The 11,423-nt window shown below is 42.0% G+C and overlaps 1 protein-coding gene across 3 annotated transcripts; it reads right to left on the bottom strand.

Annotated features, from left to right (window-relative positions):
* ZSCAN26 (zinc finger and SCAN domain containing 26) lies at positions 597–11,328 on the bottom strand. Of its 3 annotated transcripts, XM_018038522.1 has the most exons (5): positions 11,235–11,328; positions 7,932–8,009; positions 5,790–6,268; positions 5,372–5,489; positions 597–1,903 (listed from the first exon to the last, which is right to left on the bottom strand). In XM_018038522.1, exons 3-5 carry the CDS (start codon positions 6,204–6,206, stop codon positions 1,002–1,004), a joined length of 1,437 nt encoding a protein of 478 aa, XP_017894011.1. In that variant the 5' UTR covers positions 6,207–6,268; positions 7,932–8,009; positions 11,235–11,328; the 3' UTR covers positions 597–1,001. The 3 variants fall into 3 exon arrangements, with proteins under 3 accessions (XP_017894011.1, XP_017894012.1, XP_017894010.1); XM_018038523.1 differs by lacking the exon at positions 7,932–8,009 and having other exon boundaries at positions 11,235–11,318; XM_018038521.1 differs by lacking the exon at positions 11,235–11,328 and having other exon boundaries at positions 7,932–8,805.

Raw genomic sequence — 11,423 nt, 5'->3', positions numbered from 1 at the left:
CACAATGTGACGATCATGATCTCTTCCAAGCTGATTTTATTACTTGACTTTCAAAATTCCAGAACAAACAGCATTTTAGAGTTACATTATCAGTATTAAAGGAAAAAAATCTAATTTCTTTCCCCAGACATTTATCAAAGTTCCTATGCAGCAGCCACTATACTAACACTGAAGTTATCAAGTAAGATAGTTGCTACTTGGATTAATTCAGCCTGGTTCATTCAAATAACTTACCAAATCTCTTCCATAGTCTAAATAAAACTTAAGTTTCTAATTTGAATCAATGAGGTATACACGGCAGGGATGGGGCTGGGAAATGGTAAAATTAGATCATCATTGCTTTCCAAAATGCTTCTGCTGATTGGGGTGGGGATGGGGTAGTAAAATCAGTGGGGAAAAATGTTCACCATTAATAACCTGCACTTTAAGATACCTTTGAGGGACTTCCCTGGCAGTCTGGTGGAAGTCTGTGCTCCCAATGCAGGGGGCATGGGTTTGATCCCTGGTCAGAGAACTAAGATCCCATGTGCTGGCAATGCAGCAAAAAAAAAAAAAAAAAAATTAAAAGGTACCTTTCAGTGTGGTATTCCAAAGTCTTTTTTTTTTTTTTTGTATAGGAGACTGCTGCTGCAGCATGTGCAAAAATATCAACCCTCTCTTCTTTTGTTTAAACCTATAAATCTATACATACTTGACTCATTGATGACTTCAAGCCCTTGATCATGAGGCTCTCTGCTACTTGGAGACACATAACTACACATTTACCATGTTAAAGGCTCTGAGAAGTCCTGCAGTGAAGAATGCTTTACCTTCGATCCCACAGTACCATCTAGGGTCAAAATATTGTGGCCCAAAGCTGACTACAAGGAAAATAAGAGTGCAGGCAGAAAGCCTTCAACTTGGCCTCCAAGTTCTCTGCCAGAATTGGCTAGAATGACTTTTCCTGAAGTCCTGCTTATTAACGTACTGTCTCTGATGGTCCATAAGGAGAGGACACTTCATCAAGCCAGTCTGTCTTTGTGGTGGTATCTCTGATGTTGAAAAAGACCGGACCTCTGCCTGAAGGCTTCTCCACATTCATTACACTTGTAGGGTTTTTCCTCGTTGTGGATTCTCACATGCTGAGAGAGATGTGAGTTTAATCGGAAGGCTTTCTGGCAAATAGTACATTTGAAAGGTTTTTCTCCAGTGTGAATCCTGTGGTGTCGAATAAGATCTGAGGTCAAACTGAAGGCTTTCCCACACTCGTTACACTGGTGGCTTTTGGAGTGGCTGTGGATTCTCTGATGGTGGGTGAGGAGAAGGGCCTGACTAAAGGTTTTCCCACACTCTTTGCACTGACAGGGCTCCTCCTGACTGTGAATTCTCTGGTGTCGATTAAGGTGGGAGCTGCGCCGAAAGTTCTTTCCACAGTGGATACATAGATAAGGTTTCTCTCCAGTATGGATTCTGAGATGTTCCAAAAGGCCTGCATTCTGGCTAAAGACTTTTCCACACTCCTTGCACTGATATGGCTTCTCACCAAGATGGATTTTCTGATGTCTGACAAGGTGTGAACTTCTCTGAAAGGCTTTCCCACATTCATGACACTGGTGACCTTTTTCTCTAGAGCAGATTTTCTGATGTCCAGGAAGACTCAAACTCTGACACACTTCAGCTTCACAGAGTTTTTCTTTCTTGTGTGAACTTTCATGCTTAATCAGGTCTGAGTGCTGGAAGAACCCCTGCCCATGTTCTGAGCATTTATAGTCAGTTTTCTCCTTGGGCTCAGCCTGCTGCCTATCCAAGTTAGAGTCCTTGTAATGAACCTCCATGGGTTCAGATGGTTTCCCAGATGATTCCACTCTTCCACAGGCGTCTGTCTCTACAACCAGCTTCCCATTCTCAATCCTTTTTGCCTCCCCTGAAACATTAAGTATATAACACCAATTATTTGCTTTTTGGTGCTCAGGAAAAGGAATCTGCAATTAGGAGGATAAAAGTGAATCAAGCCACGTGTGCAAAATGGAAATGTGGATGTTTGTGTTGCATATAACATACATGGAATGATACATAAGAAAATGTTTCCCAGTGGCTGCTTTGAGAGGATTATGGTGAGAGATGACTTATTTTAAATGGTTTGAAGTCACGTGATACATATGCATATATACATACAGAGAGAAGTTAGCAAGCAAGTAAACAGTCATAAAGGGCAGGGCTCTATGTTCTTTTTTGTCTTTCAAACTGCTTATGGCTTCAGTGAAGAAAATACTGAACATTTTCCTGCCTTCACTCCTTCCTTCCTAAACCCATCCTAAATGCCAATCATTACTGTAGGCACTGAGGTTATCATCAAGTAGGATAAAAACTTATTTATTTTTTATGAACTCTTTTTAAAGGAGAGACAGAATCATAAACAAGTAGTGGGAAAATAACGTAAAGTTTGTGCCAGGCATAGCAGCAACACAGAAGAAAAAAATGATTGTTACAATTTTATCTTTGAGAACTTTTTGCTAATCTAGTTTTCTATAAATTACCATAAAACATCAACCACAGGCAAAACCAGGAAGTAAGAACATATCATACAACTTAAGTTTTTGAATAATTTATAATGGCTATATTACTTTAAAAACTTCAGTTAATTTAGGCAAAATGATGAGATCACTGGTCTCAAAATTGAAGAAAAAGCATACAGAATTGCAGGGTCTGAAAAGAACATACAATTGGAAGTATTTAAAAGTGAAGTTAAACAAATAAGGACCTACGGTATAGCACAGGGAACTCTACTCTAATGGCCTGTGTGGGAAAAGAATCCACAAAATAGACATATGAAGATGCATAACTGATTCACCAAACTGTATACCTGAGACTAACATGACATTGTAAATCAACTAGACACCAATTAAAAAATTTTAAGTGTGGATATACACATAACTGATTTACTTTGCTGTACAGCTAATGGCTGTATGTTCTTGATAATGGTCTGCCATGTGGAAATTAGAAAGCTAGGTCAATTAAATACCCAGGGCAAATAAGAGAAAGGGATAGCACTAGAAATGAAGAAATGAACTGGAAATGAAGACATGCAGACATGGTGCCAATTTTATCACTGATTAGCTGTGTTTCTTAGTGATTTAAATCCTCTGGGCTCAATGTCCTCACCAATAAATCAAAAAAACATTGGGCCACAAGACCTTGAGGCTAACATGAAGTCTACAAAAATGTCTTAGCCTTTCCTAATCTCCTTGGACAGCAGTAACTGCTTTCCTGTGTGGTTCAGTAGATCCATTATAGTTCATTGCTTTAATAATTTACTTATAGATGTGGCACAGAAGAGATAATAAACAATGTTTGCTGAATGAAAACTTAGCTCAGACACCAGGGAGAAGGTGAGAGGGAATAGCAGATAGGAGCATGAAGTCCAGGAGCATGAATGGGATGGAAAGCAGAATGAGAGTAAAAGAAGAAGTGGATGGAGAAAATAGAGTGAGAGAGTCTAAACAGCACTAATAACAAACAAATGAAGCTTACTCTGTGTGAGTAAGATAAAGACAGCAAACAGAACATTTCAAAAGTTGAGAGTCAATGAGAAAGTGAAAATGAAGGGTGGGGGGAGGAGGTATCAGAGAAAGTAAAAGCACATGTTGGGGAGGCAGAGTAGAAACACTAGAAACCTAATTGGGTGGAAGGGCTGTGACAAGAGGATGAATAGCCCCCATGGGGAGGGAATGAGAGAACAGTCTTTTCCGTGAGGACAGAATGACACACACAACTAAAAGGAAATGCAGGGGCCTCCAAAACTGAAAAACAACCTAAACTTCGAGTGTAAAACAACATTTTTCAACAGATCTAGAAGGTAAGGAACAATTTCAAGAATCTACTGTTGCTGAATCTACTTTTTATATTTAAAGTATATACCCATCATTGATTACATGGCATAAATTCATTTCTGCAAGGCTGTTTAGAAAAAGTAGGCCTCTCTCTTTTGGCTACTTTACTCAGAAAGCTTCCAGAAGAAGAGGAATTTTGAACTATACTCAGAAACTGTGCAGGGGAACCATGCAGTAAGTAAAAGTAGGCTTTACAATTGAAATCAGCCTTGCATCAAATAGATATATACTGAAGGTCTACTCTAGGCGAGGGATGGTAGCAGACTCAGGAGACAAAACAAAGCCCTGTCCTTTGGGTCTGGCAGGAGGAAAAGAGAAGTAAACCAGCAATTCTAATATAATATGATCAGTTCCATGGTAGCTTTAGCAGCAGAGGTGGGGAAACTTATCTAGACTTGGGGGGATTTAGGAAGGACAGAGAAAGTGATATCTAAGCTAGCTGTGAAGGAGGAGTAGGAATTAGCCAGAGAGAGTGAGGAAGAAGTATTCCAGACAGACAAGGTGGGAAATGGACTCAGCATGAAGAGAAACACACGTGAGAGCTGATGGAATCAAGGATGACTAATTGTCCCAGTGTGTCTGGGAATGAGGGTTTTCCCAGCACATGGAACAGTTGGTATGAAAAGTCTCCAGCAAACTGAAGCAAGCTGATTATGTTAGGGAATACAAGGCTGCAAGGTCTGCAAGTGCCAGAGTATGCTAGGTGAGACTTCTGTTAAGAGCTATTGGGAGTGAGTAAAGGTGATGGGTTGTTTCTTAGTTCATTGAAGGTCTTCAAGGAGGGGAGCAACAGTAATGAATTTGTGTTTAAACGGTGGAGAATGAACAAGAGGTAATTTAACTTTAGCAGAAGCACCAAGATGAGAGATGGTAAAACAAAAAAGATAAACAGGGCTTGTACCAGACTGGAAAGAGGAGAAGAATGAAAGGGATAAATATTAGAAAGAGAGATGTCAGAGTCTAGAGCAAAAAAAAAAAACACAAAAGAAAATCCAGACAACATTTAGAAATAAAAGGCAGTAGTCATTTACAATAACTGGAAGGTGGTAAGAAAAAATAAGTAGTGAATCATGTGGCTGGCATTCTTTCCCTTGGGAGAGAAACAAAGCACTCCTTTTTCATTCACACCCCTGCCCCCCAGTAATGGGGAGAAGATAAAGATAAAGGTTCACACAGGAGAAGGATTCAGTTTTAATTAAACAGAAAAAAAAAACAAACTAGAAACACTCAAAAACAGAAACAAGGGTTAGGGAAAAAGGAAATGTCTGGGGTAATGGAAACTTTTCTGTCTTGATTGTGGTGATGATTAGACAACTGTAATTATTTCATGTTTGTGAAAACTCATTGGCCTGTACACTTACAAAGAGTGAATTTTAGAGAATGTAAACTAACTTCAATAAACAGGACTCAAAACAAAAACAAAAAAGCAAAATGCTAAGGGTGCCGAGCAAGGCCTCCAGGCAGAACCACAAATCTCACATGTGAAGATGCAGGCTTCTTACCCTTCTCTCTCTCGGGCTCTGGGACGTCACCTTCAGGTTGGACCTGCTGCTCCGGCATGGCTTTTGCAAGGGCTGTCTCCTCCATGAACACTTCCTGTTTCTTTGCCTGGTTTGGGTCCTGGGGATGATTAGGTACACGTGGGTTTAGGAGGAAACTGCTATTCAGAAAAACACTTCAATGTTTAGAAAAGGAAGTGAAGAGAAGGGCAAAGAAAAGAGACTGGAAAACCTGAAGCACATTCAGTTTCCTCCCAGCAGAGGCAGGGTGGCTGAGGTAAGAGTTTCAGCAAGAAACAACCAGACTGCAAAGAAACGGAACCCAAGCTGAGCAGTTCTCCCACTGCTGAAGTCATGGCCATGGCCCTGGCCCAGCGTGTCAGCTCCTGCTTTCTTGCAAAGGGGAACACCTGACGCTTACCTCTTGTCCTGTTCCTCCCAGCTCCGGCTGCAAATCCTCCAGGAAAACCACCGCATCGTCCCCGCTCTCCGGATGATGCTCCCGTAACCGGGCCTGGAGCTCCTCAGGCAGGATGGTCAGGAACTGCTCCAGCACCAGCAGCTCCAGGATCTGCTCCTTGGTGTGGGTCTCAGGCTGTAGCCATTGTCGGCAGAGCTCCCGGAGCCGGCTCAGTGCCTCTCGAGGTCCTGTGGTTTCTTCATAGCGCAACTGCCTGAACTGCTTGCATAAGGGCTGCTGCCCGAAGCCTGTGCCCTTTCCCTGCAGCTTGACTCCCTGTTCCCGAGCAGAGAGGTGATCCTCCTTCATCACCCGAAACCCCTCCTTCTTCAGGTTCACAGGAGCCAGGGAAGGAACGGTTCCCCATGCTGTCGCCATCTCCACCTTCAGACTGCTCTATTTTGGGCAACTTTCTTTTGACTGCCTCCTCAGGGATACCCCTGAAAATGTAATAACAAGAATCACGGAAATAGTAATAGTAGTAGTAATGATAATAACTGCAATAGCAATACCCCTTTGTTGGATTTATACATTTCCAATAATTACTATCCATTTCTCCTCTCTCTGAAACAACCATACAAAATGAGAAGACTGTTTTACAGAAGATTGCCAGCTAACAGCATAAATAACAGATTTGAAAAATCACCATTCTGTAGCCCTTGATGAAATAACTGATTCAATCAAGGACCACAAATGGGTGAAATCACTGGGTAAAAAGGAGTAAGGGGAAAGGATAATCTCAGCCTCAAAGAATCACCACACTGATTGCTTATGAATTACAAAGGGAAGGATGGCGCTATCCGGCAGTCAGATGAAACCTAGCAACACCAACAGTAAGATAACTGACCTTGTGCCTCAATTTCTTACACAGCATTTTTACTAGACGTGTTTAACACGAATCTAATGAGGAAACTTTCAGATAAATCCAGAATGTCTAGAATGCAGCTTATCTACAAGAGATATGCACTTTTCAAAACATCAATTTCATGAAAATAAAGAGTGAATGTGGGAAAGGTATTTCTCTAGATTAAAGAGATACAGCAAAATGTAACAAGTGAAATTTGCTCTTGAATTAAAAAAAAATACAAATGTTTTGAAGAATTCAGAAATCTGAATAATATATAGGCAAACCAAATAGAGCCCAAAGGCTGTATTTTTACTTAAAGTTTTACTGGAATACTGCTGCTGCTGCTTAGATGCACAGTCATGTCTGACTCAGTAGGGATCGAACCCGAGTCTCCCACATTAAAGGCAGACTCTTTACCCACTGAGCCAACAGGAAAGATTGATTTTTTCTTATTGGAATACAGCCAAACCCATTTGGTAGACAGTGTTTACATCTGCTTTCAGAAATACACTAGCAGGACTGAGGACTTGAACAATGGAGCACTGATCCCTGCTCAGTCAAAAATCCAAAAATCTGTGTGCTACTTACTATCTCTGCTGCAAAAACAAAGGAACTGATAGATGAGCAAGGGTAGGAAGCTAAAACAGCTTCAACAGGATCAGGACTCAAACTCTAGTTCTTTTGACTCCACATGATCTCTAATCAAACACAAACTTTCCCCCACTTAAAGATCTGTAAAATGAAAATACATGTACTATATGTACTGAAAAAACCCATGTATAAGTGGACCCATGTAGTTCAAACCCTTTTGTTTAAGGATCTACTGGAGTTACCACAGAGACTGTACCACCTGCAAAGCTCAGCTATTCTGGCCCTTCACAGAAGAAGTGTGTAGATCTGAGAGTCTCCTTGGGTGGGATACAGTTTTGTGGTCATGTAAGAGAATAGCCGTATTCTCAGAAGACAGTACTAAAACTTATTTTCAAATGTTGCAAGGAGAGGGGAGTCTGTGGAGAGGTATGTGGAGAGAGGGAGAGAGAAAAAACACAAATGTAGCAGGAAGTTGACAAGAGCTGCTACCTGAGGGGTATATAGTATTGACCATACTATTCTTACAACTTTTCAGTAGATTTGAAAATTCTTCAAAAGTTGAGAGGGAGAAAAAAGACACAAAATGAATAAAACTGTTTGTACGTTCATTCATTAAAGCCAATATCAGAATTAACTAAAAGAACATAAGGATATTCACAACTTACCTCATTCATTGTCTAGGTGCCACACTCTTTAGTTGCTGGAGATACAGAGATGAAAGAACCTCTGGCCTCTATAGCTCTCTGCCCCACAAGAAATCAAGTAAATAAGCAATTACAGTTGAATGTATTAAGTGCCACGGTGAAGGTAGACACAGGATGCTAGCAGAGCTCAATGGTAAGACACTTAATCCCTATTAGCAGGTCAGAAAAGACCTCTTGAAGGTAACCCTTCTGACTCATAAAAGACATGTGAAAGTCAGACAAGAAAATACAGAAAGGGTTTTCCAGACAGAGAAAAACCTGAGCACAGAGCTGTTGGAAAACCTCACATGTTCTGGGTAGTTGTTGGTTATGGCTGGGAAAAGGGTAAATGGGGCTGGGACCTGGGAGACACCTATGTGTAAGGAAGAGAAGTAAGAAGGAATAACCAGAAAGGTAGAAAAACAAAGACAGTAGAATCCAAGAGACAAGGGGATCTGTTTCTACAGGTGTGGAGTGGTGGAACGAGCCTGAGCCTCAGACTGGCCTGGGTTCCAATCCCACTCTGTCACTACACTGTTCACTCATTTGTAAAATGAAGATAATACCTAATTCAGAGACATGTTTTGAGGTAAATGAGGGCATCTCAATTAGACAGTAGTCCTCACTCACTGCAACTAGAGAAAGCCTTGCACACAGCAATGAAGACCCATCTACAGCCAAAAATTAAAACCAAAACAAACAGAAAAACCCCAAAACTTTCCACGTCTCCTTCTCCATAACTATATCGTGCTCAGTAGCATCTGACTTTTTGCAACCCTATGGACTGGTAGACCACCAGGCTTCTCTGTCCATAGGATTTTCCAGGCAAGAATACTGGAGCGGGCTGCCATGTCCTCCCTCCAGAGGATCGTCCTGACCCAGGAATCAAACCCGTGTCTCTTGCATCTCCTGCACTGCAGGTGAATTCTTTACTGCCGAATCATCAGGGGAGCCAATAACTATATTAGTATTTCTAAAAAACACAAACAAAAACAAAAAAAGTCAGTGACTTCCCTGACAGTCCAGCAGCCAAGACTCTTTGCAATAAATGCAGGGGTCCTGAGTTCAATCCCTGGCCAGAGAACTAGATCCCACATGCCACATCTAGAAGATCCAGCATGTCACAACTAAGACCCAGCACAGCCAAATGAATTTATTTAAATAAATATTATTTAAAAAAAAACAAACAGAGGTCACTGCAACCGCTGTAAAGGCAATTCTGGTCATTGGATAGAGAGAACAGTCATCTAGTCACAGGAAAATGAGAAAAATGGCACAAGTAAGCAAAAATTAGTCTTTCAAAAAACAGGACATTGAAAGGAAAAAGAAATATAGGACCTAAGCTAGGAGAGGGTAGCATAGAGGACAGGTATGTTATGTACTATCTTTATGCCAATGATTTCCTTATTTTTCTGCCCAGACCTCTGAAAGATTTTTCTTCTGGCTATCTGGTTCCTGGGCACCTTACAAAAGCCTATCAAATGCAACATGTCAAAATGAACTCAGAGAGTCTTCCTGGTGGCTCAGTGGTTAAGAATCCACCTGCCAATGCACGAGACATGGATTCCATCCCTGGTCTGGGAAGATCCCACACGCCTCAGAGCAACTAAGCCTGTGTCCCACAACTGTTAAGCCTATGCTCTGGGGCCCAGGAATGGCAACTACTGAGCCCAAAAGCTGCACTACTGAAGCCCATATGCCTTTGAGCCTGTGCTCCATAACAAGAGAAACCACCTCAATGAGAAGCCCATACACTGCAATGAAGGGAAACCCCCATGCCCAGCAATGAAGACCCAGCACAACCTTAAAAAAAACCACACAACAAAATTCAGAGAATTATACCATTAATCTTTTGAACAGGCTCTTGGTATGTGGGGACTCTTGATTCTGATGACTCTTGAGTGACTCTAGAGATAAGTGAAATAGTATCTGCCAATTGTTGGCACACACTTCTGAATCAGTATAGTATAAGGCTCACTCACTTAGTGGCTGTGCCCAGTTAGGTTCCAAATTTAGTTCACTGTTATATAGTATCACTCCCAGCTGATACTTATTTGTCAAAACAGGATTTACAATCTAAAATGCCAATCCTGCTGCAGCTGACCCTTAAACAACAGGAGAGTGAACTACATGGGTCCACTTATACATGGCTTTCTTTTTTTTTCAAATAGGCCAAATCTGCTATGTGGCCCTGTGAGTAGAGAGAGCTGACTGTAAAGTTATACTTGGATTTCCGACTTCACCATGGGCCGCTAACCAGTATTGTTCAAGAGTCAACTGTATTCTTAAAAAAAGTGAAAAGATGTCCATGAAAGTAATGATTGTTAGCCAGAAAATAGTTAGGTATTATGATGGTGAATTTTCTTTGAGAACTTGACTGCACCACCGGGTACCCAGATATTTGGCCAAACATTACAGAGGGTGTTTCTGTGAGGGTGTTTTCGGATGAGATTAACATTTAAATAAGTGGACTGAGTAGAGCAGATGGCTTTTATTAATGTGAGTGGACTTCATCCAATCGGGTGAAAGCCAGAATAGAACAAAAAGGCTGACTTTCCCCAGTAAGAGAAGTCACCTGCCTGACAGCCTAAAAGCTGAGAAAGCAGCGTTCTTCCTGTCTCCAGTCACCCGATTCCAGTCTTGCCTTCCAGTCTGGTCTCATCTTGAGTTCCTGGCTGCAGACGCTTAAAAACCTGTCAGATGTTTTTCCTTTGCTCAAAACCTTCCTAATACTCTTTCCACATCAAGAAATCAACAAGTTCCTTACACAACACCCACTTTTTCTACAGGCCTCCTCCCACCCCCATCTCTCTGACAGCATTTTCTACACACCTTCCCCTTGTTCACTGTGCTCCAACCACTCTGGGCTCCCAGCTACTCGTCGAGTATGATAAGCGAGCTCCTGCTTTAGCGCCTTTGCATTTGCTGTTGCCCCTTACTAGAAAATTCGTGTCTGCAAAGGCCACGTAGGTTTTTTAAACCTCCCTCAGGCTTTTGCTCAAAGTCACCTTCTAAGGCTTAACTTTATACATATTTAAACTTGAGCTCAATGGATAAATATATATATACACACACACACACACGCAGAAGATTGTGCCTCTATAAACAAGAACCACAGCATCATTCCTCTCCTAGGCCCCAAGATTGACATCTCCTGTCCTCGCCCGCTCAGAGTCCACACGTCTCCTCCATTGGGTAAGGCTTCTCCGCACCCGCAAGGAATCAGCTGCTCCCCGGCCCACGGGCCGCAGTTACTCCCCAAACTGGAGCGCAATCACCACTCACCCCTCCAAGGACCCAAGGGAAAAGCCAAAAGCTTTCAAGCAGCTTGTTAGCTCTTTACTGAGCGGCCGCTCTCGCTCCGCGGCGCTTTTGACCGTCGCTCTAGGAATGCTGGAGGACTGCGGCTCGATGGCGCTCCTACGAGGCGGCCAAATTCAGGCTAGTAGTTGGTTGAGCGGTCTCGGAGTCCAG

Source organism: Capra hircus, chromosome 23 (assembly GCF_001704415.2).
Source record: "Capra hircus breed San Clemente chromosome 23, ASM170441v1, whole genome shotgun sequence".
Taxonomy (NCBI): domain Eukaryota; kingdom Metazoa; phylum Chordata; class Mammalia; order Artiodactyla; family Bovidae; genus Capra; species Capra hircus.
This window is presented reverse-complemented; position numbering and strand designations above follow the sequence as displayed.

What these genes read in the sequence shown, in the direction of transcription:
- ZSCAN26 (XM_018038522.1), bottom strand. Translation starts at nt 6,206, where the DNA reads ATGGCGACAGCATGGGGAACCGTTCCTTCCCTGGCTCCTGTGAACCTG. An exon ending in TGGGAGGAACAGGACAAGAG is followed by an intron (nt 5,490 to 5,789) that starts GTAAGCGTCAGG and finishes AATCATCCCCAG; the next exon opens with GACCCAAACCAGGCAAAGAA. An exon ending in AGAGCCCGAGAGAGAGAAGG is followed by an intron (nt 1,904 to 5,371) that starts GTAAGAAGCCTG and finishes TTAATGTTTCAG; the next exon opens with GGGAGGCAAAAAGGATTGAG.